Source organism: Amia ocellicauda, chromosome 6 (genome assembly GCF_036373705.1).
Source record: "Amia ocellicauda isolate fAmiCal2 chromosome 6, fAmiCal2.hap1, whole genome shotgun sequence".
In the NCBI taxonomy this organism is placed as follows: Eukaryota; Metazoa; Chordata; class Actinopteri; order Amiiformes; family Amiidae; genus Amia; species Amia ocellicauda.
Window position 1 is genome coordinate 3,325,443 of NC_089855.1, and position 17,502 is coordinate 3,342,944.

The following is a 17,502-nucleotide window of genomic DNA, read 5'->3' on the forward strand; positions in this document are numbered from 1 at the left end:
CAGTGTATCCTTTCTCTGAACGCTAGAGGGCACGTGTAAGAGCATTCAAGATACACAAGGCATTCAGAGTCCTTGTATTGCAACTCATGTCCTGGGGCCGCTCTGACTTATAAGAGTGTTATAGAGCACACACAAGACCACACCCGTACACACTTTTAACCCAGTGAGTTTAATGTAAACGACACAAATCAAGACACAGGGCAGCAAGAGATATTTCACCATTGAGCAGTAAAGAACAACAGTCTCCTTTAGTAGCAGGCTTTACAGGCGCTCTCTCTCTCGTGGACACATTCCCACAATACCACAACCATGCATGTGACAATCATCATTACAAGGCTTCTCCTGCCCTGCCCACACGTGTGAATTCTGTACGTGTAATTCATTGGACAGCACATGAACAGTCCTGTCCCTGAAGCACAGCTGCAGCTACAGAAACCCACCTCTCTCTCCCATCTCTCTTCCTGGATTCCCACCTGTGTGATGTAAGACACTGCTAGACTGGCTCTACTTTCCAAAACATTAAAGGGTTGAGACTAATATGGGAAGTCTATTCCCTGGAGCTCCTACCGGTCCTGGCCACCTCTGTGCCTCTGCTCCAGGGGGAAGGATGCCATGCTAAGAGAGAAGGATTTTAATCAGGAAGGGGGAGCTGGCACAGCCGGGTGCTGCGGCGGTTGTTCGGGGACAGGGCTGTGGGGTCGGGTGGCGGGGGAGGGGTTAGTGCAGCTGGGTGTGGCTCCACACGATGCGGTTGTCGTCCCCGAGGCACACGGCCCCGCTGGCCACCAGCTCCATGGCGGCAGGGAAGGCCCGGTGCTCTGCCTCCTTCACGCGCTCCGATAGGCTCTCCTCCGTGTCACTCTCCAGCACGGGCACCACCTCCTGCATGATGATGGCTCCGGCATCCACCTCCTCCTGCGGGACAGGGACGGACAGGCCGACACACGCCAAGGTTCAGTGCCAGCACGGAGTTCAGAAGTGCAGATTGTCTTTGTTAATGTGAGCGATGCAGAGCGGGGGGGTTCTGTGGCGTGTGCAGTGGGTGGGCAGACTTACCGCCACGAAGTGCACGGTGCAGCCGGTGATACGCACTCCAGCCTGCAGCGCCTGCCTGTGGGCGTGGACCCCCTTAAAGGAGGGCAGAAGGGAGGGGTGTACGTTCAGCATCTTCCCTGAAACGCACAGACACACGGCCAGATCTCAGAGAGAGACAGAGACACATAGCCAGGCCTCAGAGACGCACAGACTACACCACTGTGAGCTCAGGTCTGTAAACCCCCAGAAGCAGCCTGATAAATACCTCAGAAACAGCTGGCCGAATGAATGAATTCAATTAATGAACACAACAAGTGGCATTGCTCTGAGGAGTAACTGCTGTCCTCTGTAATTAAATCGGCCCCATCGTGGCTCATTACCGTTCCACTTCCTGACCAGGGCACCGCTGAGGATTCTCATGAAGCCGGCGAGGCAGACGACCTCCACACCGAACTCCTCCAGCACACGGTCGACGGTGCCGTCGAACTCGGCCCGGCTCCCGTACAGCTTGTGGTCCACAACCTGTCCACACGGCACAGAGTCCTTTTACATTGTGCTCCACCGCACACAGGCCCATCAGCACACGGCAAACACTGCTCTTCACACACCGGGCAGAGTGGACAGAGACGCAGGGTGACACAGGGTGGAGGGGGACATGGACAGAGACAAAGATGGTGACAGGAGGTTCAGACAGAAAGGACTGAGGGACTTGGGGACACTGACCCTGGTCTGGATGCCAGCCAGCGCTGCTCTCTTCAGCCCCAGCACACCGGGCCTGTTGGACACGACCAGGACGATCTCGGCCGCGCTGGAGGGAGACTTGGCCTGCTCGATCAGAGCCTGCAGGTTCGTCCCTGAGGGAGGGAGTTAAAGCATGTCGCTGAATTCACTGTGCGGCTCCGCTGGCAGAACTACTCTTGTTCGTGACTCCGACACTCTGAACTGAATGGTTCGAGAGAAACCCCTGTGCCGTTTCTGCTGCTCGCTCACTGACCAGCACTTCTCACCAGCAAGAGTGCAGGAACTCCTATTAGTATTATTCATCATTTATAGAGCCCGACTGATGCAGGTTTTTTGGGTCCGATACCGGTAATTGGGAAGCAAAATTCCCCATTACCGATATATCTGCCGATATTTACTTTTTATTTACATGCAAAACAGACATTTTCTAGCATGGACCCCTCAAACCTCTCCATCAGATAGAAACTATCAAATATGTACTGAAGGCAGGACTTTTACATTTTACATAATAAAGTTAACATTCATTTTCTTTACAACCACAGAAAGATTGTAAAAATAAATTAGAATAAGGGAGAATAAAGGAAAAATATAAAAATGTGCATGTTCTATACATTAGAGCAAATACTATGATAGTGTTAAGTGCTGGTCTGGCTTATATTAGCATTTCACAGGCGTCAGGTTCTCCCAGGTTCTCAGTCCTGCTCAGCGCTCCACTCTGCCGCTCACACGGGCTGCATTGTTTTATTTTTATCTGCGTATTTAAAAATGCCCTCGAAAGTGAATCTTATTTAATACGTATGTTAAACGTATTGCAATTCAAATCATATCCAAAACACGATGTAGGATTTGAAATAGTTTTATAAATACAATGTACAGTTTCAGTTTGATCCAACATTGTCTGAGGTGTTTTTCTCTCATTGTCTTTAGATTGTTCTCTGATCTGAGCTTGCCTGTCATTTGGAGTTTTTGCTTCCTGATATCCAGTCAACATCTTCAGCGAACATTTACGTTTTTTCTTTATTTGAATTGCTATTGTGATTTAAAAAAAGCGATTGACTTAACTTTTCAGTAAAAATGTGCCTCTATGTCATAGTATGCGGTAATCTTCAGTCATAACGAGAAACTAAAACCATGGACACTCAAATGCAGCACAGCTTCCAAAAACACTGTCTATTGGTTATGAGAGTTTAGTATAACACGTTTGTATTGGTTTATGAGCCCTGTGTCTCTCAATGGGTGTGTTTCCACGCTGCTCAGTAGTGCGCGCTGCGCCGCTGCGCCGAGAATCACTGACTGTGGAAGCAACCAGAAAACTAAAACACCATAACCGTGTTAAAAAATAATGGTAAATAATTATAATAACGACTGTAAAACCAAATAAGCATGTATTTATATATTGTCTGAAGTCTGACAAAGGATTTTATGGTAATTTGGACAAAATATTTAGCCAATGGTTTTATTAAATGTACCCGTGTATTAATGCACAGGAATATGGAATACGTGCCGTTACCAATATCGGACGATAATATCGATATATCCGTCGGGCCCTAATAATTTCATAAGTAGATGCCCTTATCTACGGTAACTTAACGCTGCCACAAAGCACCCACATTTCAGCAAACAAACTCAGAGCACAAAAATACAATACAATACACTATGTCAGTCCTATATAGAGTGCATTAAGAAGGGAAGCACAAACAAGGCAAGAATCCACCAAAGGGTAGCGCAGGGCAGCAGTCCTGTCAGTGCCACATGCAGTGTGGCTCACAGACCGCCGGCACCACCAGACATGCCGTTACAATGAAGGCCACAGAAAGTGGAAGAGAACTGGACACTACTAGGAGCAACAGTATCACGGCGGGAGAAAGGCAAGTGATGCCCTGCGAACGGACAGACCTGTCCCTGAGATGAGCACGGCTACCCTGGTCCTCCTGCGGGGGGTGCTGTCCTGACCGAGGCTGCTGTCCGGGGGGGTGGTCAGCCCCGTCTGCAGGGAGCGCTGGAGATTCCTGACCACCACCTGCTCCACCCCTGCAAACACAGCAAACACACACAGTGCTGACACACAGTGCTGGACACATACACACAGCGCTGACATGCACCCGACAACAGTGCAGAGACCCCCCTCTGGAATGTACACAGACGCATGTACTGCACCAGGATTGTCAAAATGATGGTATACATGGTACATATGGTATACGCCCTCTGTGACAAGAGTGGAGACACGGTTTGCACACAGACTGAACACTTCTGCCCCGTTTCCACTGGCAGACACGTCCGGATGCTTAAACGGGTGTTTCCACTGGCTAAGCGTCTGGACGCGTCCGTGTTTTGTGGACGGTTAACTTGTTGGTGCTAGACGTGTCCGTAAGCGTCGGTCCCGCCCACTGAGGACATGATTCACTTTCAGAATTGGAGGTGTGTGTTTGGGAGGAGATCAGATACATTGCATCGGAAGATATAATCTCAAGTGCCTGTGCGATCACGAAGAAATTACAGTTTTATTAGCAGCATGGAGTGAAATCCACGTACAGAAACAATGACTGCTTACAGTTAATATCCGAGTGCACTTGGATTTCACAGGATTTCAGGCTGTGTTGTGTGAATGTGTGCAGGACAATCCGCAGAGAGACAGTCAGTGTGAAGGCGAACACGATTCAGTTAACGTGTCCATTTACAAGTTAAATTAATGAATAAATAAATACAGCAGATGTGGGTTTCCTCTAAAACATAAGGACTGGTTTAATAAATGCGTCCATAAACGCCATGACTGAGACGCGCACTTTAGTTCAATTATAACCTGCTATATTGTAGCTGGATGATTAATCGTGAAACGTGTGTATTTTGTTTCAACTGTAACTTGCCCTGGTTAAGGAAATCTGATAAGTACATTATAAATAATACGGCAAAAAGTATTGTTTGCAGTTACAAATCTGTAGTAAGCAATAAATTAAGGGAGTCACGCTATGCCATTTATAATACATATATACTAGCACAAATGATGACGATAATAATACATATTTGCTATTTATTTTATTGTTGCACATGGAAACTTATTCTTATGAGAACATGTTTGTCTGAATATAATGTCTACACGTTTAGCTCTTCCTAATATCTCTGAACAGAAACATTAATTTATAACGCGGTTTACAATCATGTAAAACAGAAAGAATAAAACAGAAGTCCTCTCCACGTCAGGCTGTGTCGCTCGTAGTGTCGATCTCCATCTCTGTTTTTAAAACGAAACGCAAACCAAACCCATAGTCACTGCTCCTCCATCAGAGGGACGGATTCACAGCGGCTTGGTTTTGCAAAAAAAACTCTGGGACACGTCTGAGGACGGACGCGTCCGGCATGGCATGGCACGGCACGGACGCTTAAGCCAGTGGAACCGAGGCATTCGATTGCATAACTGATCGAATCGTTTGATCAAACTGGATAAACCGAGCTCATCTCCCCCAGCCTCAATGTACGATGTCTTAAATTAAATCAAATAAATTGCAAAATACCTCCAGAAAACGTGCCTATGATTCTCGTTGACATTCAGCTCAAACCGAACCCTATCTCAAACCTCCCCTATCCTGAGGCCGAGTAGGCCGTGGGGTCCGGCCTTACCTGGCTGCCTGCGCGTGAGGGAGCCCACGATCCACGCCTCCTCCTGGCCCTGCACCTCCTTCAGCACCCGCTCGGCCTCCTGCCGCCCCACCACCAGCACGGCGCCCAGCCCGCAGTTGAAGGTGCGGCCCATCTCCTCCTCCGACAGAGCACCCTCCCGTTGGAGCCACGAGAACACGGCCGGGATGCGCCAGAGCAAGGCGTCTGCAGCGACACGCACAAGTCACAGTCACCACATGGGACACGCCACAGACATGGTTCTCACACACACCACGCTCCTTGCTCAGTAAAACACACACAGCAGCATCACCGCACCCACACAAGAGCAGTGACTGTTTGAGTGTGTGTCTCAGTCTCACCCAGGTCCACGGCCAGCCCCTTGGGCAGCACGCGTGGGATGTTCTCCAGCAGCCCGCCCCCAGTGATGTGTGCATAGGCCTTCACCGCGCCGCCGCGCAGGACGGGCTGCAGCAGCTGGCTGTAGATCTTGGTGGGAGTGAGCAGCACCTCGCCTAGGGGAGGGAGAGAGGGAGCAGAGTGGATATTCAGCGTCAATAAGTGCAAATAAACAGAGCCACTGCCTATCTCTGCAGCCTGAGATGCATTTTACATGCAGGGTTCAGGTCAGGTGGCAGTGCAGCGCCATGATCCACTACTCTGCTTAAATCTCACCGACTCCACCCTGTGTGTGAAGCCAGTGGTGTGAAGACCCCAGTGCGTCTCAGGTCACCTACCCACAGTCTGCCCGAGGCTCCCGAAGGGGGCGGGGGAGTCGTACTGCAGGCCGCAGAGATCCAGCACCCGGCGCACCAGGCTGAAGCCATTGCTGTGCACGCCGGAGGAGGCCAGGCCCACGAGCAGGTCACCCTCTCCGATGTCCTGGAGCCGAGGCAGCATCTGGCCTCGCTCCACCGCGCCCACGCAGAACCCCGCCAGGTCGTACTCGCCAGGGCCATACACCCCTGGCATCTCCGCCGTCTCGCCCCCTGGAGAGGGACGGAGGAGTCGGTTATCCACACGCAATGCTCACTGGGCATCCTGGCTGATCTCCTTCACTGTGACCGATTTATTTTGAATTGTGCAGACCAGCATCTTCAGGTTTTCACCACCTTCTCTCCAGTCTAAAGCACAAGCCAATGGTGCTCTCCCATGTACGTTTAGAGGAAGATAAATTGCTCTTCTACTCATCCAGTTCTTAGACAAACAGGACACTGACACACAACTACTCCGCCCCTCCTCACCCAGCAAGGCACACCCAGCCATGCGACACGCCTCCGCGATCCCGCCAATCACAGAGGAGGCCACGCCCACATCCAGCTTTCCACAGGAGAAGTAGTCCAGGAAGAAGAGCGGCTCAGCCCCCTGCGCCAGCACGTCGTTCACACACATGGCCACCAGGTCTTGACCCAGTGAGCTGTGCCGGTCACATGCCTGAGCGATCTGCACATGGGGGGGTGGAGAGAGGGATGGAGAGAGGGATGGGGACAGCGAGAGAGAGAGAAAAAGTGTTATTCTAGGAACACATTAAATAGAGCTACAGTCAGGGGCTTCCCACCTCCTACAGCTCAGTACAAGACCGTTGGGAGTCCAAAACTTCCTTAACGGCAAAGTTCGGATGGTAAAGGAGTCTCGTTCCTGAGCCACACTTGGAGACCACACTCACACACCCTCCGTGGCCCCACCTTGAGTTTGGTGCCCACTCCATCAGTCCCAGACACCAGGATGGGGTCGCTGAATCCTGCAGCCTTCAGGTCGAACAGCCCAGCGAAGCCCCCCAGCTCGGCATTGCACCCTGCAGGAGAGGCACAGAACACAGCACAGGTGTCAGCTTGTGTGTCTGTACGTGTGTGTGTGTGAGCGAGTGAATGTGGGTGTTGGTGTCAGTGCGAGTGAGTGTGAAAGCGTGTTCTGTAGGGTCCCACCTTTGCGGGCCGTGGCTTTGGCCAGCGGTTTGATGAGATCGACCAGCACATTGCCCGCCGCGATGTCCACTCCACTGTCCTTGTAGGTCAGACCCCTGAAGGGGAGACACGGGCAGTCCATTAGACCACAGGGCACTGGAGCCGAGCACAGACCCGACTGCCTGGGCAAGGCAGGGACCCAGAGCTTATAGAAACTAAAAACGAACTGTGACCTTACTGTAATCGGTTTATTTTTCAGCAAATATGCAACTGTGTGCAATTAGGACCCTCCTGTCAACAATGTGTACAGGAGTCTGCAGCTCACAGCCATCTAAAATGTCATTACTCTAAAGAAGCCACTGGATGCCTTTTACTAGAGGTCTTTCTGTCCCAAGTTTCTGCAAACAAGAGGGTCTCAGGACTGGTGTGTCCCACTTAATCCTCCACAGCTGTGCCGAGGGTGGGGGGGCTGCAGGAATCACAGGGCAATGTAAACAAGGTAGGGGGGCCAAATACTTCCAAATCAAGCTCCAAACGCGAGTCACGAGTCTTATTCAGATACCGATTCCATTATCAACCATTATTATCATCAGCAGTAAGGCATGTCTGAACAGAGTTGAATCACACAAGCCCGAGCGGTTCTGAACCGGTCCGATGCCAAACCGAATCTCCTGCAGACGTGAGCGAGACGAGAGGCATGCGCCCCTCGGAGAGCAGCAACGCAGCAGCAGAAGAGAAAGAAAGGAGAAATGAGCAAGATCTGTTGCAGAGTGTTTATTGACAATTCCAGTGAGAACGTGTACAGCAGCATACAAAGACAAGTCCCCCCCAACGCACACCGCATGGCCACGCCCACCTGTGCGGCATCTACATTGTGTTAATATAAATCAGCGAGGCGTTCCTGGCTGAATGCATGAGTTTTTAGAGTTACGGGAGGATATTCTAACAGTGAACTTTTCTCCTGGTCCTGCAATACAATACCACACTACAATACTGCCCAGACAAGGCCCTCTACCCTTGTCTTTACCGCTCCCATATCTCCCCTCCTCTCCTCACACACACCTGGGCTGGCGCAGGAAGGCGATGGCTCTGTGGCCGATGTCTCTGCGGTACACGGCGCCAGGGAAGCTCACGGCGTCCAGGCCACGGTTGACACACTGCAGTGCGCTCTCCAGGTCCGGCCGCACAGCCGTCACGGTAAGCACGCGCCCGCCGCAGGTCACCACCCGGCCCTCGCGCAGCGCCGTCCCCGCGTGGAACACCTGCAGGTCCAGCTCCTTGGCCTGGGCCAGCCCTGCACAAAGAGGCGCAGCGCTGGAGGAGTCTCGCTCAGACATGACGACATGGTCACCCCATTCGATCACTGTTCATGAAACTGTACTTATCGAGAGAGGGTTACCTGTGATCTCAACACCTTTCTTGTACTCCCCGGGATAGCCCTCACTGGCCACGACCACAGTGACTGCAGCACTCTTGTCGAGCCAGGCGGGGGGGTTAGTGGCCAGTTTGCCCTGCAGTGTGTCCTGAAGAACTTCATACAGGTCGCTCTTGAGGAGGGGCAGCAGGACCTGGAGGGACACAGACCATTATATAGCACCTCCCACCACAACCAGATCCCAGACAAACTCAGCACAAAGCCCCCAGCTGGGGCATCAGCCAGGCACTGGGGTCCCAGACAAGACAGGCGGCCGTCACCCCCGACACTCTCACAGCCCCGACACTCCCGACCCCCTCCCCCCAGCTCACCTGGCACTCGGGGTCTCCGAAGCGACAGTTAAACTCCAGCACCTTGGGCCCGTCCTTGGTCAACATCAGCCCGGCATACAGCACTCCTGGAGAGGGAGAGGATAGGCCATTACCCCACCGCCCCAGAGACCAGGCTCACCCGGTGTGACACCCTGCTCTGGCCTGCAGGCTCACTCACCCACATACGGGGCCCCCTCCTGCCTCATCCCGTCCACGGTCTTCTGCAGGACAGTCTCTCGGACTTGCAGCAGCAGCTCCTCCGACACCTGGGGGGGGCAGGGAGGGAGAGGTCAGCCCTGCAGGCAGAAGACACACACGCTTCCAGCGCTGCTCCCCTCCTCCTTCAGGCAGAGGAGGTTGGTCTTCAGTGTCCTTCTCCATTAGGAGCCGCAGTCTCCCACACGTTACAAGTGGCGTGAAATCACTGCCTGCATTGCAGACCTGAAGTTAAACTTCCCTTGGGTAACTGGACACAGTCGTAGTGTCCCCAGCTGCACGTCTCCCAAAGTGAGGGTGTACCTGAGGGGTGGGGCAGTACGCTCCCATGCCACCCGTGTTGGGCCCCTGGTCTCCATCCAGCAGCCGCTTATGGTCCTGGGCAGGGGGCATTGGGGCCACCGTGGAGCCATCGCTGAAACACAGACACTGCGGGGTAGAGAGGGGAATGGAAGGACGGGGAAGGCGTGTTAGTGGTGATAATACTGAAGAACACACGGGACAGATCACTGGGCCGCGATGCTCGAGTCCTGCAGTTCATGGACTCACCGACACCTCCTCTCCCTCCAGCAGCTCCTCCACCACCACGGTTTCCCCCGCCAAGCCGAACGCCTTGTCCTGCGGCCAGAGAGGCAGTGAGACTGAGGGAAAGAGGGACAGACACTACAAAGCACTGAAAACATCTACAGATTCTTCCCAGTGACTGTAAAACTCCTTGATGCTGGTAGTTTATTAACAAAAAAAGACAGAGGGCACACACACAGCTTCATGAAGAAAATATAATTAAAACCATCTACTATGTTTAGGAGAGGAGGACAGACTGAGAGAGAGCGTGGGACAGGCTGTGCAGTCTGACCTGCAGGATATCCCTGACCGCCTGGCAGGCCTGCTCCCGGTCAGCTGCCACGATCACACCCTTCCCCGCCGCCAGCCCGCTCGCCTTCACCACCAGCGCCGGGAAATCCGCCCTGCAACACAGCGCCGGTCAAGAACAGCGCAGCGGGACACCACGCACCCAGCCGCACCCTCACCGGCCTCCCCCCGCCCCCGGCGTGGCCCTCCCCCCAGCTGACCCCTGTATGTAGTTGCAGGCCTCCTGGGCGTCGGTGAAGCTGCACCAGCGCGCCGTGGGGATGCCGTGGCGATCCATGAAGCTCTTGGAGAAGCTCTTGCTGGCCTCCAGCTGAGCCGCCTTGGCCGACGGCCCGAAACTGCGCACCCCCGCCGCCATGAGGTCATCCACCATGCCTGTGGGGGGAGAGAGCACCTTTTCAAACCAACCGACAGGAAAATGCAATCATCACTTTCTGTGGACATGGGACACTTCATCAGCTGAGAAGAGTCCAGACAGGCCTCAGTGGATTCCTCTGAAGAACTGCGTCCCCCTCTCTCTCTCTCATATGCAAGTGTGTATTGATGTGTGCATGCCTGTATGTAATTGTGTCTCTACATCTCTCTGCATGTATTCTAGCTCTTCCGAATCCGTGTGTGCATGTGTGCGAACACCAGCCCCTTACAGCCACACCTCGTACCTGCAGCCAGGGGCACCTCCGGCCCCACCACCACCAGTCCTACGTTGTGGTCCTTACAGTACTGTGCCAGGATAGCATGATTACTCACAGACACCTCTGAAACAGGGGGAGGGAGAGAGAGAGAGAAAGAAGAGATTCATTATTAAACACATTATTCATTTGTTACTTGTATGCACTGCTCTGCGTCCCTGTGTGCCCACAGTGTGTTGTGCCTGCCCACAGCCGCCCTCCCCTCCAACCACAACAGACAGGCCAACCTACACCAAAACACCAGTCCCCCGACACAGAAGGTTTGACCGCTCCCTGAGTCCAGAGAGGAAGAGGTGGCTGCCTCAGGCTCCTATCACACTGTAAGATGATATTTGTTAGAATATATTTTTCTATGGGAAATTCTATACCATCTGGTTTAGTAGAGGAAACAGACCTCCTCCCTTTTATGTGGTAGCCCTGGTAGCCTCTGGTAACCCCTGGTAACCTTATCTGTATGTCCAGAAGACCAAAAGGGGCCTGTCCTCTGATTGGCTCCTAGTCAAATTCGAAATGACCCACCCAAGTCATGGTGGTGGCAAAATGCTACTGGTTGGAAGGAAACCTTATAAAAAGGGAAAACAAAGAGAATTTGAGTTCTCTTAACTTCTTCATCCTGCAACGAGACACAAGAGAGGGCTGGAGGGAGACAGAGAGAGACGCACTGCTTCCTGCCTGACCAGACTGGCCTATAAGCTGTACTGTGAGGAGAAAGATAATACCCATTTTCTTCTGTTTCTTACTGTAATCCAGCAGAAGCTTAATATTACTTATTTTCAGTAATATAATTAAATGATATTAGTTTCCTATTTTTGTCAAAATAAATGATTATTGCACATCTGTGACTTGACCGCATCTTCCCTCTAAAAAGAATCTTAAAAGAGAAACCAATTGACCTATGAGTTTTCAGTTCAACTATTTATTTAGATTGACTGAGAAACCAAGCATTCACAATTCTCTTACATAGTGGTGGCCAGTACAGGATGACGGATATTTGCTACAAGTCACAGATTGCTCTGAGAGTATTAATGTGCATGCATTGACAGAATAGCGCTGTATATCCGACTCTTGCCTGAAAGACGAACCTCGCATAACGGTGTCGTCAGCATAGCCAGGATTGTAAATGAACCACATTGATTCCACAAATGTTGCTTATGCAGGGTAAACCACATGAGTGTCCATTGCCTGACACTGATATTTTGCCTAATCCTTTTGTTTTTGAGCCGTGTTCACAGGTTCCGAATGCGTATATTGATGGATCAGCATACATTTGTAAGAATTCTGGTAGATTGCTAGCAGGTTTTGCAGTATTGTTCCCCGAGTACACTGTTAAATTTTCTTATCCAGGACAATCATCACAATATTCTGAATTGGCAGCTTTGCTAGAAGCCCTTAGGATAACTGATGATTCTGCAGATATTTATACAGATAGTGCTTATGTTGTTACTGCATGTACCTTGCTACCTCTCTATGCCAAAAACTATTTCCGATCATCAGATGATCATCCCTTGAAACATGCTACCTTACTACAGCATATTTGGTCTTCTATTCAGTCGAGACCAGGCGAAATTGCTGTTTTGAAAGTTAATTCACAAAATGGATTGAGGCTTTTCCTTGCAGGCGTGCCACAGCTGCTACTGTAGCGAAAACTCTCATCCAAAATGTGTTCACTAGGTGGGGACTACCGAAGGTGATTGATAGTGATCGAGGAACACATTTCACAAGCAGTGTAGTGAAAGTTATGTGTCAAGCATTAGGCATCATTCAGAAATTACATATTCCATTCCACCCTCAATCGTCAGTAGTCGAGCGTGGAAACCGCACTCTGAAAACACTTTCGAAAAAAATGTGTCAAGACAATCCAAACAGGTGGGCTGAGGCTTTACCTCTGTGCCTAATGGCAATGCGGTCAACACCACTCTCCACTACCAGAATTACACCACATCAAGCGATGACTGGACGTCTTATGCATGTCCCAGGACATTGTTTGCTTCCTTTGGAAGAACAACCTGTTCTTTTGCAAGCTGCTAATGTGACTTGGTTTCGAAATTGCCTAGCATCTGTAGATCAAATGCAACGCTTTGTAGCTAAACAATTAGGCCACAAACAGAGACAAATTAAGAAATATTTTGAAACCAAAGTTCATGAAGAAGAACTGCAGATTGGTGACAGATGTTTGGTTCGAAATTACAAACACAAACGCCATACCTTAGAAGCCGATTGGTATGGACCATTCCTCATTGTGGACAAATTAAGTCCAGCAGTGTACAAAGTCAAAATTCAGGAAAAAGGCAAAGATACTCTTAAATGGTTTCACATCAATCAGATAAAAACTGTTAAGTGATCACTGCTACCCTTGATCTTTCAGGTGTTCCTGAGAGAAAATGGAGACCATGATGCTATTCCTCGTTGGTTTCCTGGGGGTTCATTGATGCTGCAATAGTTTACAAACAACCATGAGACTCCACAACAATTATGGGAATTGCAAGCCTAAAATTTGTTCTGAATGTTGATAATCTGACTTAGATGTAGAAACTGCTGTAATAGTATCCATGTGTGTTATCCTCATTTAAACTCTATAATATGCGTTACTGGATCTGTAGTTAGTAGACACTTGATTTGTGATGTATATGATGCACAAACATATAATTCCCTGCCACTTGAATTTCTATAACTGTTGAAAACTGTTGTTACCAATTGAAACCACATATAGACACTAAGACTATAGGTTTTGTTTTTATTTTGTATACAGCTGAAAATGTGATGAAGTCCCTGCATAATGTGTATGATTTAGATATTATTGCACATGGAAAAGTATTAACTATGACAATTACCTCCATTTGTAGGTCAAATGAGAACCTCATGGCATGTTGTTGATCATACTGAATGTTGTATTACCTGTCGCTCTGCTATGTTGTGTACATGTTACGTTACTGGAGACTCATTACAGTTTAGGGTTAATGACATAACCAAGTTATCAACCTTACCTGCTGTACCTGTGGATAAAATAGGGTATTTGCAAGCATGACTAGTAGGCAATCACACGTGGTGCATTACAACAAACTATTATTTGTACAATAATTTGGAATGTCGCATAACTAACTCCACTTCCTGTGTTCAAACCAGAAGTGCAATTAAGATTGGTGTTCTGACCTTGCCTTATATTCCGAAAGACTTAAATTTTGTACCCACGTTGCCAGCTATGTTTGCAGAGATCCTGAAACCTGTTGATGCGAAGGTTTTATAGAATATGGAGCCTGTTGACACTTTCTAATATAATTCTTCTCAAACTAAAAATAAAATAAAAATCAATCACAAAACAGTTCAACAGGGGGTACAACATTTGATTTCTGATGGAAATATGGAGATCACTTACATTCTTGGTGGGATTTTGCTTTTAAAGGTGCTACTTTCTTATCTGTGTTAATTGTTACTATGTGTATGTTTTATTACCTATGTCCTCTAATATGTACTTATTATAGTGATGTTATCACCATTCGGCATGAGACATTAGTTTCATGTAATAAGCTTGGAAAATCCAATCTACCTCACAACTACATATAACAGGTTCATTGACTAAATGTTTATTTGTATTTTGTAATTCCTATATTTGTTTGTTTTGTTTTGCATTCTTTTTATATTATTGTATTATTTACTGAAAGGTCAAACATCTGTTGAATGTTTTTCCCTCCCAAGGTGGGGACTGTAAGATATTATTTGTTAGAATGTATTTTTCTATGGGAAATTCTATACCATCTGGTTTGGTAGAGGAAACAGACTTCCTCCCTTTTATCTGGTAGCGCTGGTAGCCTCTGATCGCTCCTGGTAACTTTATCTGTATGTCCAGAAGACCAAAAGGGACCTGTCCTCTGATTGGCTCCTAGCCAAATTCAAAATGACCCCCACTTCTAAATTACTTTAGCATAAGGCACCCAACCAAGGCACCCAAGTCTGCCTGACCAGACTGGCCTTTAAGCTGTACTGTGAGGAGAAAGAAGAAAATGGGTATTATCCGTTTTCTTAATATTATCTGTAATCCAGCAGAAGCTTAATATTACTTATTTTCAGTAATATAATTAAATATTAGTTTCCCATTTTTGTCAAAATAAATGATTATTGCACATCTGTGACTTGACCACATCTTCCCTCTAAAAAGAATCTTAAGAGAAACCAATTGACCTATGAGTTTTCAGTTCAACTATTTATTTAGATTGACTGAGAATCCAAGCATTCAAATTATCTTACAACACACACTATGGGCCCGTGTTTCTTGAGCTCGTACCCGAGTTGGAGATCTTGCCGCAGCTGGAGGTTCCAGCATTGCCCGGTGCAACCAGAACCTGCTGGACCAGGGGGGACTGGGCCAGCTTCCAGGCCAGGGCGTGCTCCCTGCCCCCGCTGCCAATCACCAGCACCCGCTCTGCCATGGCACTGAGTGGGAGAGAGAGAGAGAGAGGGCATTGAGACAGGGCTTCAGCCAACCTCAGAGCCACTAACAGAAGCCATGAGGGGACAGGAGTGATTCCCATGCAGGACTGTCCCCATCCATCATAGTGCACAGCAGGACTACTTGAGACCGGCAGGAGGGAGGTAGGGAGGAACGAAGACCCCACACCCAAAGACTCAGAGAGAGAGAGATCCAGACCAGGAAAACCCATGCAATGTTACACTTCCCACACATATGAAGTGATAATGTCTCTGCAAAGAATACATACAGAGACAAGAGTGGACTCGCACAACATCGAGCATCTAGAAAGACAGAGCCCTGCTAAAGTAATTTATAATTAGTTAACTGAGCCGCTAAAAGCAAAAAACACGACAAATCCATAACAAATTGCACAACAGAACAGAGAAAGATGGGGGGTGATGGGACGCGACTGCTTGACCTTTTAATAGAATCAGTCAGTTATGCATAGATGGGGTAACGACTCCTCCCTACACACTTAAAATCAATCTGGTTTCCCATGCAGCCAAGAAGCGTGTGTGGATTTGCATTTTGTACCTTCAGCATCAGCAGTTTAATAATTGCATTCAGGACTGACCTACAGAAAGCATCAAATGCAGCCTGAAGCACCATTAAAACATCAGGGCTTAGTTACAGCCTGGCTCCTCTGACCTTTCATAGAAGTGTCAGCCACTGATTAAAACCATCTCTGGTATAGGCGGTCAGTCGTGCCACAATAAATCACTCTGGGCACTTGGGGCCAGATGTTTAATTTGAGAGGGGGTGTTCTGAATCACTATAGTCCTTGGCTGAGCACTGCACTACATACAGTAGTGGCTATTCGGTTACACCCTGACCCAGCAGCACCCTTGGCCGGCCTGTGCAGCCCGGCCTCCCTGCTCTCTGCTCCAGTCTGTGTACCAGCCGGTGCGATTGCAAACTGCCCTGGCTCTCCCCCTGCATAGCTGTACCTGTGCAAACGCCTCCTGACCTTCGCCCTGTTGACCTATGGCCGAAATTGCGCTGACTACATGTAAGCAAAGGCGGTTGAGTAATGCAGCCCCGGCACCCGCGGGGTCACGGTGGTCTGGAGATTAACAGCTCGCCCGTGGCCGCTCATTAGTGCGCTAACTGGAGTCACTGGAGGGCAATTAACCGGCAGCTCGTCCCGCACCAGCCCGTGGGTTCACTCACAAACAGACCGCACTGGACTGGCGTGACTGGCTGGGAACAGCACACAGCAAAGACACGCACAGACTAGATGCCCGCAGACACAACCCAGCTGTGCATGGCCAGTGTCTCCTCGCCCGGCCCGGTCTGCAGAGGCACCGCACGCATGCGTTCACTCGCACTTCACCGGAGCTTTACCTGTAAAACCAGTCCTGCGTGTCGCGGAGCGCAGCCTTCACTCTGCCTCTCCGCGTTTATTAAGTAGTGAAACACGCAGACGCGTCCGCACAGCCCGCACCCTCCTCCTCCTCCCTCGCACACACATGCCCGAGTCCATTCCGGGTTTGGCGCCTGAAAGTTTCCCCTAAACAAGACGAAAGCAGCCCACCCGAGCCGGCTTACCCGTGGAGAGTGGCGGCGCGGTCTGCAGCGTCGGAGAGCGGAGAGGAGCTGCGCTGCGGGTCCCAGGTGCGGGTCTCAGGTGCGGGCTGCGCGTCTCAACTGTCCGCAGCGCAGAGGTGCGGGAGGAGGGGGAGGTTTAGGGAGAGGGGTTCAACACAGTCGAGCCAACCACCCCGTACATCACTGCCTCCGGCTCTCGCTCGCTGGCGCTTTGTTCACTTTCTCTTCAGCAGTTGCAAAGTTTCTCCACGTGTTCTGTGCTGCTGCAGGGGGTTGTGGGTAGTGTAGTCTGTGGCGCAGTGCACGACGGGAGCCTTTAAACAGCGCCGCCGCTCGGGCTTTTGCGCGGATTATCTTCAAAGGCACCGAAAGTAAATTATTACAAAGTGTTCAGTGGTTTATTGTTTATCCGATATGTACTGATTATGAATGAATCGCCTTCCAGCTGACCCCTCGGTTATTTTGCCGAACTGATAACTCCTGTACCTTCCCGGACCGGCTGGACAGAGCTGTGGTCCATTTCCATTGTAACCCTCCCCACACATGTGACGCGCATGTGACGCACCGTCGCCCTCCGCAGACGGATGTTTGCAAACGCACTGAAGCAATATGCCTTGTACTGCCTGTTCTGCTTGAAATTATCCCCTTCTGCGACGCAGATCAATAAAAGCAA

The 17,502-nt window shown here is 49.8% G+C and overlaps 1 protein-coding gene across 1 annotated transcript; it reads right to left on the reverse strand.

Annotated features, from left to right (window-relative positions):
- Positions 1 to 150: 150 nt before the first annotated feature.
- On the reverse strand, positions 151 to 17,316 carry gart (phosphoribosylglycinamide formyltransferase). The gene is made up of 22 exons (XM_066705801.1): positions 16,830 to 17,316; positions 15,096 to 15,244; positions 10,787 to 10,882; positions 10,328 to 10,502; positions 10,111 to 10,222; positions 9,804 to 9,872; positions 9,558 to 9,683; positions 9,217 to 9,304; positions 9,039 to 9,124; positions 8,692 to 8,860; positions 8,355 to 8,586; positions 7,314 to 7,408; positions 7,074 to 7,183; positions 6,633 to 6,831; positions 6,126 to 6,377; positions 5,751 to 5,903; positions 5,392 to 5,595; positions 3,673 to 3,807; positions 1,759 to 1,889; positions 1,416 to 1,557; positions 1,057 to 1,172; positions 151 to 915 (listed from the first exon to the last, which is right to left on the reverse strand). The coding sequence occupies exons 2-22, from the start codon at positions 15,238 to 15,240 to the stop codon at positions 718 to 720; spliced, it is 3,033 nt and encodes a 1,010-aa protein (XP_066561898.1). The 5' UTR covers positions 15,241 to 15,244; positions 16,830 to 17,316; the 3' UTR covers positions 151 to 717.
- Positions 17,317 to 17,502: the final 186 nt, after the last annotated feature.

Coding starts and splice junctions, on each gene's coding strand:
- gart (XM_066705801.1), bottom strand. CDS start 15,240: ATGGCAGAGCGGGTGCTGGTGATTGGCAGCGGGGGCAGGGAGCACGCC. Junction 9,305..9,557: donor CGTACTGCCCCACCCCTCAG/GTACACCCTCAC, acceptor TGCCCCCCCCAG/GTGTCGGAGGAGCTGCTGCT. Junction 8,587..8,691: donor GAAAGGTGTTGAGATCACAG/GTAACCCTCTCT, acceptor CTCTTTGTGCAG/GGCTGGCCCAGGCCAAGGAG.